General features: G+C 57.6%; 1 protein-coding gene across 8 annotated transcripts in view; it reads left to right on the top strand.

The window, feature by feature from the left end:
* The window catches only part of LRP1 (LDL receptor related protein 1), a 90,422-nt gene that overhangs the window by 53,731 nt on the left and 16,704 nt on the right, over positions 1–19,987 (top strand). For 4 of the 8 annotated variants that reach the window (XM_056514918.1, XM_056514921.1, XM_056514925.1 and 1 more), the window contains 34 exons: positions 18–167; positions 273–413; positions 1,017–1,145; positions 2,051–2,182; positions 2,403–2,537; positions 2,619–2,748; positions 3,176–3,302; positions 3,511–3,662; positions 3,746–3,870; positions 4,046–4,178; positions 4,747–4,985; positions 6,640–6,829; positions 7,663–7,867; positions 8,467–8,659; positions 9,362–9,487; positions 10,208–10,333; positions 11,136–11,255; positions 11,869–11,982; positions 12,304–12,453; positions 12,685–12,822; positions 13,275–13,391; positions 13,858–13,986; positions 14,062–14,184; positions 14,756–14,896; positions 14,976–15,163; positions 15,618–15,801; positions 15,985–16,070; positions 16,524–16,643; positions 17,153–17,340; positions 17,718–17,923; positions 18,500–18,688; positions 18,850–18,998; positions 19,516–19,609; positions 19,860–19,976. In XM_056514918.1, the coding sequence (XP_056370893.1) occupies positions 18–167; positions 273–413; positions 1,017–1,145; positions 2,051–2,182; positions 2,403–2,537; positions 2,619–2,748; positions 3,176–3,302; positions 3,511–3,662; positions 3,746–3,870; positions 4,046–4,178; positions 4,747–4,985; positions 6,640–6,829; positions 7,663–7,867; positions 8,467–8,659; positions 9,362–9,487; positions 10,208–10,333; positions 11,136–11,255; positions 11,869–11,982; positions 12,304–12,453; positions 12,685–12,822; positions 13,275–13,391; positions 13,858–13,986; positions 14,062–14,184; positions 14,756–14,896; positions 14,976–15,163; positions 15,618–15,801; positions 15,985–16,070; positions 16,524–16,643; positions 17,153–17,340; positions 17,718–17,923; positions 18,500–18,688; positions 18,850–18,998; positions 19,516–19,609; positions 19,860–19,976 (4,986 nt within the window). The remainder of the gene's footprint in view (positions 1–17; positions 168–272; positions 414–1,016; positions 1,146–2,050; positions 2,183–2,402; positions 2,538–2,618; positions 2,749–3,175; positions 3,303–3,510; positions 3,663–3,745; positions 3,871–4,045; positions 4,179–4,746; positions 4,986–6,639; positions 6,830–7,662; positions 7,868–8,466; positions 8,660–9,361; positions 9,488–10,207; positions 10,334–11,135; positions 11,256–11,868; positions 11,983–12,303; positions 12,454–12,684; positions 12,823–13,274; positions 13,392–13,857; positions 13,987–14,061; positions 14,185–14,755; positions 14,897–14,975; positions 15,164–15,617; positions 15,802–15,984; positions 16,071–16,523; positions 16,644–17,152; positions 17,341–17,717; positions 17,924–18,499; positions 18,689–18,849; positions 18,999–19,515; positions 19,610–19,859; positions 19,977–19,987) is intronic. The other 4 variants (XM_056514919.1, XM_056514922.1, XM_056514920.1 and 1 more) reach the window with 3 other exon arrangements.

A 19,987-nucleotide genomic window follows, 5' to 3' on the forward strand; every position in this document is an offset into this window, starting at 1 on the left:
ATTCCCATCCTTTCCAGGCCTGGCTATCGACTACCCAGAGAGCAAACTCTACTGGATCAGCTCTGGCAATGGCACCATCAACAGGTGTGACCTGGATGGCAGCAACCTGGAGGTGCTGGAGTCTGTGAGGAGCCACCTGAGCAAGGCCACCGCCCTGGCCATCATGGGTGAGGGGGACACCCTTCCCTGCCTCCTGGCCCTTCCCAAACTCCCCCACCTCAGCTGGGGTGGCAGAGGATGGGGGATACAGCACATTCTGGTGTCCCCCACAGGGGACAAGCTGTGGTGGGCTGACCAGGCCTCGGAGAGGATGGGCACCTGCAACAAGAAGGACGGGACGGAGGTGACGGTGCTGCGCAACAGCACCACGCTGGTGATGCACATGAAGGTGTACGATGAGAGCATCCAGCAAGGTCGGTCTGGGCTCCTGGGGTGGAGCTTCTAGTGGGGTCTGGATAGCTCTGGGGGTCCCCAGGGCAGAATTCAGCTTATCAGCTAGCCAGGAATGAGATCTCGGGTGTTGCTGTAGAGGTTCTAAAAGCAGCTTTGTTTCTTTGAAGGGTTCTACCAGCAAAATCCAGATACACAGCACAGCAAGGGGTTTTTGTAGGGTTAGGGGGATTGAGGTTCTAACCAGTAAAATTATAAGTTAAGAACTGTCCAATTACTTTAAGATTCTAGGTGAGAAAAAACCAATCATCTAATAAAGTTATAGACCAATAGAAATTCTAAATGATAACATGGGTTTCAGTAGAGGGGACATTTCTCATGAAAAGTTTCATTGTCTCAGGGTATGAGATCCCAGGGGCCCTTTTCAGGTCAGTTGTATCATCCACACTCTGGGGCACAGACCCAGTGCTTGTGGTGGCCAGCTGGCTCCATCAGCAGGCACAAGCCTCACCCTTGCCCTCGTGCCAAGACTGTGCTGGCTGGTGCAGGGCACCCACACCTCACCCCAGCCCTGCTGGGTGCACCCTGGACCCCCATAACCTCTCACCCCCTTTTCTCTGCCACAGCTGGGACCAACCCCTGCAGCCAAAACAACGGGGACTGCTCCCAGCTGTGCCTGCCCACCTCGGAGACATCCCGCTCCTGCATGTGCACGGCTGGCTACAGCCTCAGGAGCGGGCAGCAGTCCTGTGAAGGTGTGTGCTTGTCCCTGTCCCCTCTCTCAACCAACCTGTGAAGGTGTGTGCTTGTCCCTGTCCCCTCTCAACCAACCTGTGAAGGTGTGTGCTTGTCCCTGTCCCCAGCCTGTGAAGGTGTGTGCTTGTCCCTGTCCCTTCCCTGACCAGCCATGAAGGTGTGTGCTTGTCCCTGTCCCCAGCCTGTGAAGGTGTGTGCTTGTCCCTGTCCCCTCCCTGAGCCCCCCTGGCCACTCTGGCCATGCCTGTGCTCGCCCCAGCTGGTGCCCCCTCACTCTGGTGACACCCTCTGCTCTGTGTCCCACACTGCAGGGGAATGCTGGGGACCAGAGGGACACTGTGGGGCTTGGAGGTGGCAGCAAGACCCCTTCATGGGCTGTCCCTGATGGGTGTGGGGACACTGAGGGTGTCACTGGAGTGGGGGAGTGGGACAGCACAGTGGGACTCCCCCCAGGGAGGGGTGGCACCCTCGCTGTGAGCAGGTTTGGCTCACACAGGCACAGCCCTGGCTCTGCAGATCTGTCCCCACTGTCCCCCCAGGCACTGCCAGGGCCTCTCAAAGGCTGTTTGTGTGCAAACTGTTCCGGCTGCTTTTGGGGGGGTTTGGCAGAGCTCTGCACCATCTGGGTCAGGGCAGGGGCTGAATAACAAGTGCTGCCCTGACCCAGATGCGCCACGGAGCCTTTGCCAGCACGGGGTGGGGGTGGTGGGTGGTGGGAAAGGGCTTTGCTTGTGCCCCCTGGGGCAGGGCAGGACCCTGGAACGGGCTGCAGCCCCCAGGGAGGTCTGTGCTGGGTCTGTGGAGCCCTGCCAGGCTCATGCTCCTCCCCTGGCACAGTTTTCCACGGTGGAGGGGCAGCCTGTGGGTTTTGGGAAGTGTCTGACTGTGCCTGCACCTGTCCCAGGTGTTGGCTCCTTCCTGCTGTACTCGGTGCACGAGGGGATCCGGGGCATTCCCCTGGACCCCAGTGACAAGTCGGATGCTCTCGTGCCGGTGTCAGGGACCTCCCTGGCTGTGGGAATCGACTTCCACGCAGGTGATGCAGGGCTGGGAGCAGGATGGGGGCTGGGAACAGGGCAGGGGATGGGGAGCATGAGGGGACCATCACCAGACCCCCCTTTGGTGATGCTTTTCCCTACAACTCCCTCTGGGCAGCACCAGATGAGGGAGGATTTTGGGGCCCTGGGGTGCAGGTTTTTACCATTCTGCAGTGACCAGAGCTGGTCAGTGACTCATCCCCTCCTTGTCCCTCTCAGAGAACGACACAATTTACTGGGTGGACATGGGGCTGAGCACCATCAGTCGAGCCAAGAGGGACCAGACGTGGCGTGAGGACGTGGTGACCAACGGCATTGGGCGTGTGGAGGGCATCGCCGTGGACTGGATTGCTGGTGGGAATCCACGGGGCTCTGGGGCTGGGGGCAGTGGGGACAGTGGGGTTTCTGTGGGGGATTCACCATCCTCTCTTGCAGGAAACATCTACTGGACAGACCAGGGCTTTGATGTCATCGAGGTGGCCAGGCTGAACGGGTCCTTCCGCTACGTGGTCATCTCACAGGGGCTGGACAAGCCACGGGCCATCACAGTCCATCCAGAGAAGGGGTGAGACAGCACCCCAGAGAGGGGCATCACCTGCAGGGGGGGCACAGGGTGAGACCCCTGCACCTCCCAGCTGTGCACACAGCAGGGAAGGACTCGCAGGTCTCCTGCCACGCCAGAGTCCAAACCCTGGATTTAACTCTCCTTTCACTGATGGGCTGAGCTCCCTGGGATCCACCTGGTGGGTGCCCTCACCTTAGAAAATCTGAGTGGAGCTTGCTCAGACTGGCTCCAGCTTTGGACAGAGCTCCAGGGAGAGCAGAGCTGTTTGGATCTGGACAGGGATGGGGATGCAGGGGATGTGATGCAGGGAGGGTCTGGATTGAGGCCCCACTGTGGGGGATGAATGGGGTGGTGTCTGTCCTTTACTCAAAGGGCCAGTACTGCTGCTGCTGCTGAACCTGTGGTGACATCTCTGCTGTCCCCTCAGGTACCTGTTCTGGACAGAGTGGGGGCAGTACCCGCGCATCGAGCGCTCGCGCCTGGACGGCACCGAGCGCATGGTGCTGGTCAACGTCAGCATCAGCTGGCCCAACGGGATCTCTGTGGACTACGAGGTACAGCTGGCATCTGGGAGGGTGCTACCACTCCCAAGGGTCCCTGTGGCCGTGCTGGGAGGGTGTAGCAGTCCCAATTGTCCCTGTGGCCGTGTCCTGCTGCTGGGGACATGGTTGAGGTTCCAGAGGTCTCCAGGGTGGTCTGAGCCCCAGGACATCCTGGCAGTGCTGCCCTGATGGCAGCTGGGATGTTCTCTCACCCCCACAGGATGGGAAGCTGTACTGGTGTGATGCCCGGACGGACAAGATCGAGCGGATCGACCTGGAGACGGGCGAGAACCGCGAGGTTGTGCTGTCCAGCAACAACATGGACATGTTCTCCGTGTCAGTCTTCGAGGAATACATTTACTGGAGCGATAGGTGAGGTGCTGGGGGGCTGGGGGCTGTGGGGAGGGTGGGGAAGGGTCCTGAGCTGGTCACTCAGTGGCTTCATCCTCCCTCAGGACTCACGCCAACGGCTCCATCAAAAGAGGCAACAAGGACAACGCCACCGAGTCGGTGTCCCTGCGGACTGGCATCGGCGTGCAGCTCAAGGACATCAAAGTCTTCAACAGGGCCCGGCAGAAGGGTAGGTCTGAGCATGGGGGCAGCTCCTCATGTGGGGAACAGGGACAGAAACAAACTGATCACCCTGAGATCAGAGCCGTGGTTCCAGCCGGCTCCTTCCTCCAGGAGCACCGAAAGCGGCCGGGCGGGTGCATCCTGCCCAGTCCCTCACCCAATCCCCCCCGTCCTCCCACCAGGCACCAACATCTGTGCCCAGAACAACGGGGGCTGCCAGCAGCTGTGCCTGTTCCGAGGCGGCGGGCAGAGGACGTGCGCCTGCGCCCACGGGATGCTGTCGGAGGACGGCGTCAGCTGCCGCGACTACGACGGGTACTGGGGGAGCTCAGGGGGTGGATGGTGGTCAGGACAAACTCTCTATATTCTCTATATTCTGGGCTAGAAGTTTGCAGTTTATTGCACAGGGTGTGGGTATAAAGGGCTCAGCTGGGATCTGCCAGCTGCAGCTCAGAGCAGGGCAGAAAGAGAGTGGGAGGCAGGAGTTCTAAGAGATGAGAGAGGGAAGTAAGAGAGTGATTTTCCTGTTTATAACACAATAAATCTTCTGTGTTGAATATTCTAATTTCCACTAACCAATCTAATGCAAGATACAAATTCTCTAACATTTACATACAACCTATAGGAATTGCTACATTACCATGTTTTACAACTTTCTTATCTCTAAACCTTATCTGGGACCCTTCCTGTCATGCCTGGAGAGGGTCTTTGGTATTTGCAGCAACTGGTGTTATCTTAACAAAGGGAGAAGATCTACAAGCATCCACATTGCTGCTCTCCAGCCACTCAGTCATCTCAATCTCACTTATGGTTTCCATATTCTCAAAACCTTTTGCTGAGCAATCACATTTATAAGGTTTTCCTGACTCATCCTTCCCGCCAGGTACCTGCTCTACTCGGAGCGCACCATCCTCAAGAGCATCCACCTCTCGGACGAGAACAACCTCAACGCTCCCATCAAGCCCTTCGAGGACGCCGAGCACATGAAGAACGTCATCGCCCTGGCCTTCGATTACCGCTACGGCTCCAAGGGCAGCAACCGCATCTTCTACAGCGACATCCACTTCGGCAACATCCAGCAGATCAACGACGACGGCACGGGGCGCAGGACCATCGTGGAGAGTGAGTGCTGGGGGCTGCTCCCTCCTCTGAGCTGCTTGGGAGGACAGGTGTCTGACAATAAAGGCAGAAGGTTCTCTTTGAAGTGGAGAATGTAAACCTCCTTCCTCTAAGTTATTATAATTTTGAGATTAAGGGGCTCTCAGGCAAAGATATGGGAATAGGAATAATAGTTCTTTGCTAAGAAAATTAAAATAGAAATGCAGTATTACACAGAACAGTCCCAACACTGCCAGAGTCAGAATCCAAGCTGACACCTGTCAGTCAGTCAGGGTGTTGGCACAGTCCCATTCAATGGTGGCTGCATCCTCCTGCAGTGGCAGATGTGGTTCAGCTGGAGCAGGGTTGCAGTTTCCTCTGAAGCTCCAGGGATGATGTGGAAAGGTCTGGTTTTCCTCTGGAATGCAGTGGGAAGATGGATAACTTGCTGTCCCAAATCTCAGTTTTTATCTGGGTAGGAAAGGCTTGGCTCCTCCCCTGGCTGGAGCATCTCCCAGTGGGATGATGGAATTTTATCAGTCATGCCCTGGGACTCAATGGCCATTAACAGGAGATATCTCCTGGAGGGAGGATGGGCTGTGGGAAGATAAAGATGATTGCCCAGCTGGTTTAAAGCTGGCCCATTAGCAGATAATATGTGCCAGGAGATCAGGGTCACTGCCCCACCCGGCTCCAACAGATGGGGACAGAATTCACATTTCTGGCCACATCAACCCAACACACTGTGCCTGCCCTCAGACCCGTGTCTCTCTCCCTCACTTCCTCCTACACTCCCTCTGTTCTTGCCCAAGGGGTTGTGGTGGGTTTGGAGGTGTTTGGAGGGGTGGTGGGTACAGGCTGAGCTTTGAGGTTTTTTAGGAGCTTCTGGAATTGGGCACAGGCACTGGGAGCAGCCTGCAGAGCTTGTTCTGGCAGGGAGAGTGTGTCACAAGGTTTGGGCTCTAGAAACAGGCAAAGTTGAGATCAGCTCTGTGCTCACACTCAGCTCCCAAGGCAGCGCCCTAAGCCCTGACCCTCGGGGTGCCCAACCCTGGCCTCACCTCCAGGCCTCACCTTGCACTTGGTTGGGTTTTTTGGCACCTGCAGCAGCTTCAAAGAGCCATGGTTGCTGCTCCAGGAGCTCCCTGAGCCTTGGAAGTGCTGATAATGAGGGAATTCACAGTGGCACTCAGTGCTTTATCCCTGGCAGGGGAGAGCACGACCCAGCTCTCACAGCCGCCTCATTAAACCCTTTGCCAGCGTTAATGAGGGAGGGAGGATGGGTGCACAGTTCAAATTCCCAGCTGGGAAGGGCTCCCTGGTCCCCACCAGGCTTTGCCTTGTCCTTTCGTGCCCCAGGGCCTCAGCTGTCCCCTGGCAGAGGGAAACCCTCCCCAGCTGTGGAGTCAGAGCAAGGTCTGGCTGGTGTGGAGTTTGAGAGGCAAATTCAAATCCTTGGTGGGTTGTAGGTGTGAATCCCTCAGCCTTCCTGCAAGGGTTGGTAATTCCAACAGAGCTCTGTCCATGAGACTGAGCAGCCCTGCAGCCAAAACCTCTGAGGGATTTTCTGGCTGTAATTAAAACTTTAAAGTCTCAGTGTTGGGGTCAGCCACGCAGGGTGAGCACAGGGTGTGACTCTGCTGTCCCCGGGCTGGGTGTGACTCTGCTGTCCCCACAGACGTGGGCTCAGTGGAGGGGCTGGCCTACCACCGTGGCTGGGACACGCTGTACTGGACCAGCTACACCACGTCCACCATCACCCGGCACACCGTGGACCAGAGCCGGGTCGGCGCCTTCGAGAGGGAGACGGTGATCACCATGTCCGGGGACGACCACCCCCGCGCCTTCGTGCTGGACGAGTGCCAGAAGTGAGTGACCACTGAGGCTCTGGATCCCAGCACGGAGAGGACTGGGCTGTGGGAGCTCAGGGGGTGGATGGTGCTCAGGACAAACTCAGGCACTCTCTGTATTCTGGGCTGGAAGTTTGCAGTTTGTGGCACAGGGTGTGGGTATAAAGGGCCCTGCCAGGAGAAAGAGAATTTGGGGCAGGAGTTCTAAGAAATAAGAGAGGGAAGTAAGAGAGGTAAGAGAGAGATTTTCCTATTTACAACACAATAAACCTTCTTCTGTGTTGAATATTCTAATTTCCACTAACCAATCTAATACAAGATACAAATTCTCTAACATTTACATACAACCTATAGGAATTGCTACATTACCATGTTTTACTGCTTCCTTATCTCAAAACCTTTTCTGGGACCCTTCCTGTCATGCCTGGAGAGGGTCTCTGCTGCTCTTTGGTATTTGCAGCAACTGGCATTACTTAAACAAAGGGGGAAGATCTTCAAGCATCCACATTACTGCTCTCCAGCACTCAGTTGAAAACTGCTTTCATCTCAATCTCAATTATGGTTTCCATATTCTCAAAATTTATTGCTAGGCAATCATATTTATAAGATTTTCCTGATTCATCCTTCCCAACATTGGACCCCCCAGGGACGAACAACCCTGTAGCCCCCTCCCCACAAATCTTTCAGCACCCCAGAGCTTCTGTCCCACCCCACATTCCCCAGCTGCCTCATTCACCCCCTTCCCACTCTGATGTCCCTGGAAGCTCCCCAGCCATGGAGGGATGGGCTGAACCAGCCTGGATGTGGCTGAGCTGGGGCTCCAAGGGTGTTGTGTGTCCCTCCCCTCTCAGCCTGATGTTCTGGACCAACTGGAATGAGCAGCACCCCAGCATCATGCGAGCCACCCTGTCCGGTGCCAACGTCCTCATCATCATCGACCAGGACATCCGGACACCCAACGGGCTGGCCATCGACCACAAGGCTGAGAAGATTTACTTCTCTGATGCCACCCTGGACAAGATTGAGCGCTGTGAATATGATGGTTCCCATCGCTATGTGAGTCTGAGGCCAGTGAGATGGGGAGGAGAGTGTCCAAACTGGAGCTGGAGTGGGGTCAGAGGGAAGCAGAGCTGTTCCTGGGGTTGGGGCATCCCACTGGGGTGCACACTCTGTATTTGGGGGGCTGTGGGGCTGCATCCCACAGCAGTGGCAGATGTGGTTCAGCTGGAGCAGTGCTCCTGGAGAAGGTGCAGTTTTCCTCTGAAGATCCAGGGATGATGTGGAAAGATCTGGCTTTCCTCTGGAATCCAGTGGGAAGATGGATAACTTGCTGTCCCAAATCTCAGTTTTTCTCTGGGTAGGAAAGGCTTGGCTCCTCCCCTGGCTGGAGCATCTCCCAGTGGGATGATGGAATTTTATCAGTCATGCCCTGGGACTCACTGGCCATGAACAGGAGATATCCCCTGGAGGGAGGATGGGCTGTGGGAAGATAAAGATGATTGCCCAGCTGGTTTAAAGATGGTCCATTAGCAGATAATGTGTGCCAGGAGATCAGGGTCACTGCCTCAGCTGGTTTAACAGATGGTGACAGAATTCACATTTCTGGCCACATCAACCCAACACACCAACCCATTCCACGATTCTGTGCCTGGCAGGTGATCCTGAAGTCGGAGCCCGTGCACCCCTTTGGCCTGGCCGTGTACGGGGATTACATCTTCTGGACAGACTGGGTGCGCCGCGCCGTGCAGCGCGCCAACAAATACGTGGGCACCGACATGAAGCTGCTGCGTGTGGACATCCCCCAGCAGCCCATGGGCATCATCGCCGTGGCCAACGACACCGACAGCTGTGAGCAGCCTCCTGTGCCACTGCAGTGTCCCTGCCCTCTGCCCCTGGCCCTGGCAGCAGCTGGGCAAGGGGAGCGCATCCCATCGTCGTTGCTGGTCCTTGGGAATCCATCCCATCGTCATTCCTGGTCCTTGGGAACTCATCCCACTGTCCATCATGGCTTTTTGGGATCCATCTCTCTGTCCATTGTGGTTCTTTGGGAATCCATCCCACTGTCCATCATGGTCCTTTGGGAATCCATCCCACTGTCCTCCATGGTCCTTTGGGAATCCATCCCACTGTCCTTCATGGTCCTTGGGAATCCATCCCACTGTCCTTCATGGTCCTTTGGGAATCCATCCCACTGTCTTCATGGTCCTTTGGGAATCCATCCCCCTGTCCTTCATGGTCATTTGGGAACCCATCCTACTCTTCATCATGGTGCTTTGGGAATCATGCCATTGTCCTTCCCAGCTTGTCCTTGCCCCCTCATGACCCTCATGTCCATCCCCAAACCCAGTGCAGGCTGAAGACAGAGAGGGTTTGCTCTGTCCCTTCTCCTTTTAAAATCTGGGGACACCAGGTGCCTCAGCCCCCTGCACCCCCCATAGCCCCATGGGAAGAGCCTGGGGAGGAATTCCCTACTTGTTGGCCCAGCAGGGAGGATGAGGAGCAGGGGCTGGTGGGTCCATCCCTGGTGTGACTGCTGTCCCTCTGTCCCAGGTGAGCTGTCCCCATGCCGGGTGAACAACGGTGGCTGCCAGGACCTGTGCCTGCTCACCCCCAAGGGCCACGTCAACTGCTCGTGCAGAGGGGACCGTGTCCTGCAGGAGGATTTGACCTGCAAAGGTGAGGGGTGGGAGCCTGGGGGCACAGTGGTCAGGACAAACTCAGGCACTCTCTATATTCTGGTCTTGAAGTTTGTATTTTATTACATCAGGTGTGGGTGAAAAGGGCTGAGTTGGGAGCTGCCAGACACAGCTCAAACAGGCCCAGAGGAGTGGGATAACAAAGGGGGTAACAGCAAGGGTGAGGGGTGCAGGGACAAGGGCAAGGGAGCAAGAGGGTGTCTGAGGGTGTCAGAGCAAGAGAGTGTGGTCTCCTTTTACAAAGTCTTAAATCTCCTTCTATGTTGAGTATTCTACTCTTTTACTAACCAATCTAATACAAGATACAAATTCTCTAACATTTACATACAACCTATAGGAATTGCTACATTACCATGTTTTACAACTTTCTTATCTCTAAACCTTATCTGGGACCCTTCCTGTCATGCCTGGAGAGGGTCTCTGCTGCTCTTTGGTATTTTTGCAGCAACTGGTGTTATCTAAATAAAGGGAGAAGATCTTCAGGCATCCACATTGCTGCTCTCCAGCCACTCAGTGAACACTGCTTTCCTTTCAATCTCACCTACAGTTCCTATATTAGCATCTTTCGCTAGGCAATCATATCTATAGGGCATTCCTATTTCTTCCTCCCCTACAGAGGAGGGTGGCAGGGGCTGAGGAAGGGAAGGGGTGAGGCTGATCTCAGCCTGGCAGAGCTGACATTTTCCTGTGCTCTGCCCAGCTCTGAATTCCACCTGCAACGTGGACGAGTTTGAGTGCGGCAACGGCGACTGCATCGACTTCAGCCGCACCTGCGACGGCGTCGTGCACTGCAAGGACAAGTCGGACGAGAAGCAGTCCTACTGCAGTAAGGTTCCTCCTCTTGCTGCCTTGCTCACCCACACACACCCCCCAGCACCCCCAGACACCCTGCCCGAGCTGCCAGCTCTGCCCACAGAATCACAGTTTGGGCTGGAAGGGACCAAAATTAGGGGCTTCTCCTTTAATGCAGTCAAGGCAGGTACATCCACACAGCCCTGCAAGGTCTGTCCTTCATTAATTAGTCTTAGAACTTCTTCAAATTTGCCATTAATACTTAAAGAGGATGGATGCAAAACTTAAAGAGGATGAAAGATGGCAAAGGCAGGATTCACGTTGCTTCAGTGCAATCAATGTTTTTTCCTATATTCAAGATCATGGAATCATGGAATGGTTTGGGTTGGGAGGGACCTTACAGCTCATCTCATTTCACCCCCTGCTGTGGGCAGGGACACCCTCTGCTAGCCCAGGTTGCTCCAAGCCACATCCACCCTGGCCTTGGACACTGCCAGGGTTGCTCAGCAAAGGGAACCAGGACTCTGTGGTGTCCTTGCATCCCTCAGGTGCTCACACTCCCTCCTGCCCTCCCAGAGCTGCACCCAGCCAGGCTTTAAGGTCTCCAGACCTTTCCCAGTGTTGGGGGCAGGCTGGAGAGCAGGACACCTGGAGCTGAGCCAGTGGGGTGTGCAGCACCCCCAAACACCAACCCTCACCCCTCTGCAGCTTCCCTCATCCTGCTCTGTGGTTTCTTCCCCTGCTGAAAGATCCCCAAGCGTCTGAGACCCTCGGGGGTGTTTTCCTCCTTCTCCTCACCCTCTCCTCTTCCTCTCCCTCCTCTTCCTCCCTGGCAGGCAGCCGTAAGTGCAAGAAGGGCTACCTGCACTGCATGAACGGGCGCTGCGTCGCCAGCCGCTACTGGTGTGACGGCGTGGACAACTGCGGGGACAACTCGGACGAGGTGCCCTGTAACAGTGAGTGTCAGCCTGGCCCCCAGCCAGCCCTGCCAGGGCTCTGCCAGCTGCCTGGGACAGGGACAGCAGCTTCAGGAGGGAGTTTCCATCAGCTTGACAGGAGCAGAGCAGAGCCAGGGCTTAACGGAGAGTCAAGGTCAAGTTTGTGCTGCTTTGTAAAGCTCACGGAGTGACAGCTGAGAGGAAGAACTGCTGGGCACGGGAATGCAGCACCCAGAGCTTCCCAGAGTGGTTTGACAGCCAGGAGGGGCATGGGGTGTAGTGTCACTGCTCCTCATGGCTCCCATGGCTCCCAGGAATTACGAAAGGCAGCTCCCCATTAGGGCTGTAGGATGGGTCTGCTGGGTTTCAAACTGACAGGGGTGGTTGGGAGCTTCTCAGAGCCCCCAACCCAGAGCCCCAGACCCTCCCAGGTCTGGTTGTGCTGAGGAGAGGGGCTCAGACTGCCAGGCAGAGGGTGAGGGTCTCATCCAGGAGGGGATGGGGTCTGGGAGCACTCTGAGCATCCCAGAGCTGTGTGGGCAGTGGGAGGCTGTGGCTGCCCTTCCAGTGGGTACCACAGGGTGGGTGTGGACCCTGCCTCATCAGCTGAGGGGCTTCTTTCCCGTGGCAGAAACCAGCTGTGCTGCCACCGAGTTCCGCTGCCGGGACGGGACCTGCATCGGGAATTCCAGCCGCTGCAACCAGGTCATCAACTGCGAGGATGCATCAGATGAAATGAACTGCAGTGAGTGCCCAGCTGCTGCCCCAGCCCCTCCTCAGCTCTGGAGATGCTCCTGCCCTCAGTGCTGGCAGCAGGGTCCTGTGGTTTTGGGATTTGGGCTGGAGTGGGGAGGGAGGAGAGTCCTGCTGCTGCCCTGCAGCAGGGATGAGGCTGCAGCCCTCCTGTGCCATGCTCAGCACTGCAGCACCCAATGGATCCCTGCAGCTCTGGGCACGTGTGGGGCACACCTGGGGCACATCTGGGGGGTGTGGTGGTCTCACATGGGGGAGCCAGACCAGGGGGTTCCTGCTGTGTCACCGGGGCTCCTGCTGTGATTCCTCTCAGCTGCCACCGACTGCAGCAGCTATTTCAAGCTGGGGGTGAAGGGCACCACGTTCCAGAAGTGCGAGCACACGTCGCTGTGCTACGCTCCCAGCTGGGTGTGCGACGGCGCCAACGACTGCGGCGATTTCTCCGACGAGCGCAACTGCCCCGGTGAGAGCAGAGGGCGGGGGGGTCTCTGGGAGCAGGAGTGCCTCTTTTGGGGTCTCCTTGGGCTGTGGGTGCTTTGCTTGCCCCCTGGGACTGTTGTCCTGTGTGTGGCTCCAGCACAGATGGTGCTGCAGGTCTCTGAGGGGGCTTTTGGGGAGGAATCCTTCAGCTCTGGGCTGGGAGGAGGCAGAACGTGGCTGTGCCATCATCCTCACTGATGTTTCTGTCACAAAGTAGGTGGGAGGAAGCCCAAATGTCCCTCCAACTACTTTGCCTGCCCGAGTGGGAGGTGCATCCCCATGACCTGGACCTGTGACAAGGAGGACGACTGCGAGAACGGCGAGGATGAGGCGCAGTGCAGTGAGCGGCAGGGTGGGGACACTCAGCATTTGGGCTGGGGCACAGGGTGGGGCTGGAGGGTGGGCAGGACCCTCTTGTCCCCCTGACATCCATTTGCCAAGGACAGACCTCAGATTCTTCCTCCTCTGTGGTTTTATTTCCCTTCCCTTCCCCTTTTAGCTGTGACCAGTCTAAGTGTCCTCGTGTACACGTTTGCTCAGCACATGCAAAAGTGTCTGTGGCCCTTTTGAATTATGGCTCACTTCAGCTCCATTTTTAGTTCTAACCTCCTGAAACAAGCCCCAAATAGTGCTCAGGAGCTGGGGTTGTTCCCCAGGCCCAAGAGCAGGGAGTCCCACCCCAGCCCTGTGGGACCATGAGCAGTGCCCCAAACACTCCCCTGGAGCCCAGCTGGCCCAGCCTGGCCGTGCTCTGCTGGTATCACCTCACTCTGACACTCATCTCCTCCTCTTCTTCTCTCCCAGACAAGTTCTGCTACCCCGTGCAGTTCGAGTGCAACAACCACCGCTGCATCTCCAAGCTGTGGGTGTGTGATGGGGCTGACGACTGCGGGGACGGCTCTGACGAGGGCAGTCACTGCCGTGAGTCTGCTCCAGCCCTGCTCCCCATCCCAGCCCCTGCCTGCTCCACCACCACATTCCTGCATCCCTGTCCCTGCCTCTGCCCATCCTTTCTCCCACCTGTGGTCTTGCTGTTCTCCTGGGCTCTCCTGAGCTCTGTTCCTTCTCCCACCCATGGTCTCACGGCTCTCCTGGGCTCTCCTGGGCTCTCCTGGGCTCTCCTGGGCTCTCCTGGGCTCTCCTGGGTTCCTGGGTTCTGCCCTTCTCCCACCCATGGTCTCACCACTCTCCTGGGCTCTCCTGGGCTCTCCTGGGTTCCTTCTCCCACCCATGGTCTCACTGCTCTCTTGGACTCCCATGGCCTCTCCTGGGCTCTGTCCTTTCCCCACCCTTGCTCTCCCCACTCTCCTGGCCTCTGCACCTTGGGGCTCCCCAGAGCCTCCAGCAGTGGGGTGCCCAGTCTCCATGCTGCTCCTCCCTTCCCCAGGGCTGACCACCTGCAGCTCAGGCTCCTTCCAGTGCCCGGGCACATACGTGTGCGTGCCGGAGCGCTGGCTGTGCGACGGGGACAAGGACTGCGCCGACGGGGCCGACGAGAGCCGGGCTGCCGGCTGCTGTGAGTGCCCAGGGCGGGGGGCTGGGGGGGCAGGGGCTGGCAGGGGCTGACTGAGGTGTCACACGCACATTGCAGTGTACAACAACACCTGTGACGAGCGGGAGTTCATGTGTGGGAACCGGCAGTGCATCCCCAAGCACTTCGTCTGCGACCACGACGACGACTGCGGCGACGGCTCCGACGAGTCCCCGGAGTGTGGTGGGTGTCTGTGGGACACAGGGAGCTGGCTGGGTCCTCCTGGGATTTGGGACAGCACCCTGGGAGGGTTTTCCTCACCCTGGAGGGGTTTGGTGTGACTGTGGTGGGAGGGAGCACGGAGAGGCAGCAGGAGGGGAGAGCAGCCCCCAGTCCTGACACAAGGATCCAAACCCAGGAGGAGATCCAAACCACAGACAGATCCAAACCACAGACAGATCCAAACCCAGGGACAGATCTGAACCCACAGGCAGATCCAAACCCAGGGACAGATCCAGACCCACAAACAGATCCAGACCCAGAGACAGATCCAAACCCAAGGAGAGATTTGTACCCATAGAGAGATCCAGACCCACGGACAGATATGAACCCACAGACAGATCCAGACCCACAGACAGATCCGTGTGTGTGCAGAGTTTCCCTGTCCCAGGTCAGCTGCTCTGTGGTGTCCCTGTCACTCAGCAGTTCAGGAAGGTTTGGCTCCATGGTACCTCTCTCTCTCTGAGTGGCTCCACGGTGCCTCTGGAAGGCTCAGGAGGGTGGGATGGCAGCTGAGCCCCTCACCCTCCCCCAGAATATCCCACCTGTGGCCCCCACGAGTTCCGCTGTCAGAACGGGCGCTGCCTCAGCAACCGGCAGTGGGAGTGCGACGGGGAGTTCGACTGCCACGACCACTCGGACGAGGCGCCCAAGAACCCGCGCTGCAGCAGCCCAGGTACCTGCTGGGGTCCCACTGGGGGGGATAGCAGAGCTCCAGCCACCCCCCACTGACCACTGCCACCTCCTCTCTGCAGAAAACAAGTGCAACGACTCCTTCTTCCTCTGCAAGAACGGGAACTGCATCTCGGAGTCGCTGCTCTGCGACAACAACAACGACTGCGCCGACGGCTCCGACGAGCTCAACTGCTTCATCAACGAGTGCCTCAACAAGAAGCTGAGTGGCTGCTCCCAGGAGTGTGAGGACCTCAAGATTGGCTACAAGGTAGGAGGCTACAGAGTGGGGGGCTGGCTGCAGAGATCAGAGAATTACAGAATGCCCTGAGTTGGAAGGGACTTAAAATGATTGTTGAGTCCAACTCCTGCACAGGAGACCTCAGCAATCTCACCCTGTGCCTGGGAGTGTTGTCCAAATGCTCCTTGGGGCTGTGCCAACCACCAGTGCCTGACCACTCTCTGGGGGAAGAACCTTTTCCTGATATCCAGCTTAAACCTCCCCTGGCACAGCTCCTGCTGTTCCCTCTCCTTCCTCCTCCACAGACGGGAGGGTTGTGTCTGTCCTGTGCCAGCTGGGCCGGGGATGTGACACGGGCGCTTCAGGCGCTGTTTGTGCATCTCAGCTGTCCGTGCTGAGCCCACGTGTCCCAGGGTGACACTTGTCACCTCCCAGCACCTGCCACCTCCCTGGGAGGCTCTGACAGCTCTGGTTGCTCCTGCAGTGCAGATGCCGTCCCGGGTTCCGGCTGAAGGACGACGGCAAGACGTGCATCGACATCGACGAGTGCTCCACCACCTACCCCTGCAGCCAGAAATGCATCAACACCCTGGGCAGCTACAAATGCCTCTGCACTGAGGGCTACAAGCTCAGACCTGACAACCCCACCAGCTGCAAGGCTGTCACAGGTGAGAGCCAGGTGTGGGTGCAGTTCCTGGTGACTGTGGGATGCTCCTGGCGCTGCAGCTGGAGGGTGAAGTGACTTCCCCCAGCTCATGAGGGAGTGGGGCTGGGAAAGTGGCAGGTCTGAAGGGCTCTGCCCACATCCCAGCACTGCTCCCCTGCCACTTTTCCCTCTTTTCCCTGTGCAGATGAAGAGCCTTTCCTCATCTTTGCCAACCGCTACTATCTGAGGAAGCTCAACCTGGACGGCTCCAACTACACTCTGCTCAAGCAGGTGGGGGGTGAGCTGGGAGCAGGAGGGACACCAGCCCCATGTGGCTGGGATTTGGGGATGGAGCAGGCCCTGAAGAATGTGGGAGCTGCCAGCTGGGATTTGGGGCTCTTGGCTTCCCAGGGGAATGGTAGATCCATCTAAAAAGTTTTTCATATAAAGTACTGGAATTGTCTGCCACGAAGGTGGTGGAGTCATCATCCCTGGATGTGTTTAAAAAAAAGATTGGATATGGTGCCATGATCTAGTTGAGGAGTTAGGCATGGGTTGGACTCTATGATCTTGAAGATCTTTTCCAACCTGATCATTCTCTGAATTCTGTGAATTCTGTAAATATCAGGAGGTCACTGTGAGCGAGGAGCAGGCAGGGAGGCTGAGGGCTCTAGAAAACCCCCCAGAGCCCATGCCAGCCACTGAGGCTGCTGCAACCCTTCTCCCTCCCTCCCTCCTCTCCAGGGGCTGAACAATGCCGTGGCTCTGGATTTCGACTACCGGGAGCAGATGATCTACTGGACAGATGTCACCACGCAGGGCAGCATGATCCGCCGCATGCACATCAACGGCAGCAACGTCCAGGTGAGGATGGGGGCAGCCCCTGGGCCTCACCCACCCCCTGCCCCGCTGTGGGCTCAGCACTGGGCTGTGGGAGTCAGCCCCAAATTGGGGGATGTTTTGCAGCCATGCAGGGGTGGGCTCCTCACTGCCCTGAAATGTGGGACAAGGAAGGCTGGGGGAAGAGTTGTGGAGTCTTGGAATGATTTGGGTTAGAAGGGATCTTAAATTTCATCCAGTTTCACTCCCCTGCCATGGGCAGGGACACCATCCACTATCCCAGGCTGCTCCAAGCCCTGTCCAGCCTGGCCTTGGACACTTCCAGGGATCCAGGGGCAGCCACAGCTTCTCTGGGCACCCTGTGCCAGGGCCTCCCCACCCTCACGGGAGGAATTTTTTCCCAATATCCCATCAAAACCTAAGAGGGGAGTGAGGAAGGAGGTCTGAGCTGGGAAGGGGGATTCTGCCCCCCCTGAGAGATCAGGGCTTGGTTCTCTCTGCTCAGCCCTGTCACCTCTGATTCCTCCCGGCAGGTCCTTCACCGCACGGGGCTCAGCAACCCCGACGGGCTGGCTGTGGACTGGGTGGGAGGAAACCTGTACTGGTGTGACAAGGGTCGGGACACCATCGAGGTGTCGAAGCTGAACGGCGCCTACCGCACCGTGCTGGTCAACTCGGGGCTGCGCGAGCCCCGCGCGCTCGTGGTGGACGTGCAGAACGGGTGAGGAGAGCCTGGCCCGCCTGCACCTGCTGCTCTGCGCTGGGGAGGGGGCTGTGCTCGTCCTTCATAGCCCCAGAGGTTGGGAAATGGGGTGAAGCTTCCCCTCTTGGCCTCTAGGACAGTGGGATGCTTTTCTCTATGCTGTGCCCTTGTGTCACAGGGTGGTTTGGGTTGGGAGTCCCTTAAAGACCGTCTTGTTCCACCCCACTGCTGTGGGCTCTCACCTTCCACTATCCCAGGCTGCTCCAAGCCCCTTTGGACGCTTCCAGAGGATGGCACCGCTTCTCTGGGCACTACCAACGCCTCACCACCCTCACAGTGAGCAATTCCTGTATCTCCCAACTCACCCTCTCCCTGCTGTCCTGTTCCATGCCCAGCTACCTCTACTGGACAGACTGGGGTGACCACTCCCTGATCGGGAAGATCGGCATGGACGGCACCAACCGCAGCGTCATCGTGGACACCAAGATCACGTGGCCCAACGGCCTCACCCTGGATTACATCAACAGCCGCATCTACTGGGCCGACGCCCGCGAGGATTACATCGAGTTCGCCAGCCTGGACGGCTCCAACCGGCACACAGGTGAGAGCAGCCCGGCCTGGGGTGGTTCTAGTGGGGTCTGGATAGCTCCAGGAGCCCCCAGGGCAGAGTTCAGCTTCTCAGCTAGCCGGGAATGAGCTTCAAGAGTCACCATAGAGGTTCTAAAAGTAGCTTTGAAGGGTTCTACCAGCAAAATCTGGATACATAGAACAGCAAAGGGTTTTTATAGGTTTTAGGGGGATTGAAATTCTAACCAGTAAAATTATAAATTGAGAACTGTGCAATTGCTTTAAGATTCTAGGTGCGAAAAGACCGATCATCTAGTAAAGTTATAGACCAAGAGAAATCATAAATGATAACAGGGGTTTCATAAGGGGGGACATTTTTCATGAAAGGTTTCATTGTCTCAGGGTATGAAATCCCAGGGGACCTTTTCAGGGACAGTTGTGTCATCCACAGTGCTGACTCCAGCACACCTTGGGGGCTCCAGGCTGTGGTGGCTTTGGGGTGGGAGCCTGGGCTGCTGGGGACAGTGCCCAGCTCTGGTTACTCCTCTGTGTGTCCCTGTGGGAGGGGAACGTGGCACAGCCCCTCTCTGAGCGCCCCCTCCCCTCGCAGTGCTGAGCCAGGACATCCCACACATCTTCGCGCTCACGCTCTTCGAGGATTTCATCTACTGGACTGACTGGGAGACCAAGTCCATCAACCGAGCCCACAAGACAACAGGAGCCAACAAGACCCTGCTGATCAGCACCTTGCACCGGCCCATGGACATCCACATCTACCACCCCTACCGCCAGCCCGACGGTGAGCACGGCTGGGGTGCCGTGCTGGGGAGCCACCCTGGGAAAGGGAGCTGGGGGGCACCAGGGGGAGCAGGAGCAGGGTGACAGGGGTCTTGCTGCTCCCTGCCACCCTGAGTGTCCCCAGCTTGGTCTGACTTGCCATTGTCGCCCTGCTTTCCACAGTTCCCAACCATCCCTGCAAGACCAACAACGGCGGCTGCAGCAACCTGTGCCTGCTCTCGCCGGGCGGGGGGCACAAGTGCGCCTGTCCCACCAACTTCTACCTGGGCAGCGACGGCAAAACCTGCGTGTCCAACTGCACAGCCAGCCAGGTGAGTGCCTGCCTGCCTGTCCTTGCCTGTCCCTGCTTTCCCTGCCTGTCCCTGCCTGTCCCTGCCTGTCCCTCCTCATCCCTGCCTGTCCCTGACTGATCCTGCCTGTCCTTGTCTGTCCTTGCCTGTCTCTGCTTTCCCTGCCTGTCCCTGCTTTCCCTGCCTGTCCCTGCCTGTCCCTGTCCATCCCTGCCCGTCCTTGCCTGTCCCGGCCTGTCCCTGCCTGCCTGGAAATTCTCCATGCCAGGAGTGCCACGGTCTCCCCAGAGGTGCTGGGATGTAGCACAGTCTTCCGTGGGTGCAGGCAGCACCTCCCTGCTGTGGCACTTTGCGGGTGTCCAGACACCCTCCAAATCTGGAATGTTCTTCTACCCCTCTCCTCAAACCCCTGGGCCTGGGTGGGATTAAGGCTTTGGGAACACCTGGAGGGGACAGCACAGGATCAGTGTCCTTGTCTGAGCTCACTGGGAATGAATCTTTTGGGATGCCCCACCCCATGAGCTGCTCTCTCCATCAGTTTGTCTGCAAGAATGACAAGTGCATCCCTTTCTGGTGGAAATGCGACACCGAGGACGACTGCGGGGACCGCTCGGACGAGCCGGAGGACTGCCGTGAGTGCCGGGGGTGGCACTGCCCCTGTTGGGACAGCCCCATGGAGGGGAGGGTCAGCCCAATAACGGGTTCAGGGAGCAGTGGGACGGGCACACCCGTCCCTGTGTCGGGATTGTCCCATGGAGCAGCGCCCGAGCCCAGAATTGGGTGCTGGGTCCCTGCAAAGGACCCCAGAGGGGTCGAGCAGAGCTTTGAGGTTGAGGTTTGCCCTAGAAATGTTCCTCAGAGCAACCCTGTGTTTCCTCACAGCTGAGTTCAAGTGCAGGCCAGGGCAGTTCCAGTGCTCCACGGGGATCTGCACCAACCCCGCCTTCATCTGCGACGGCGACAACGACTGCCAGGACAACTCTGACGAGGCCAACTGTGGTGGGTTCCCT

The sequence above is a fragment of the Oenanthe melanoleuca genome, linkage group LGE22 (genome assembly GCF_029582105.1).
Source record: "Oenanthe melanoleuca isolate GR-GAL-2019-014 linkage group LGE22, OMel1.0, whole genome shotgun sequence".
Classification (NCBI taxonomy): domain Eukaryota; kingdom Metazoa; phylum Chordata; class Aves; order Passeriformes; family Muscicapidae; genus Oenanthe; species Oenanthe melanoleuca.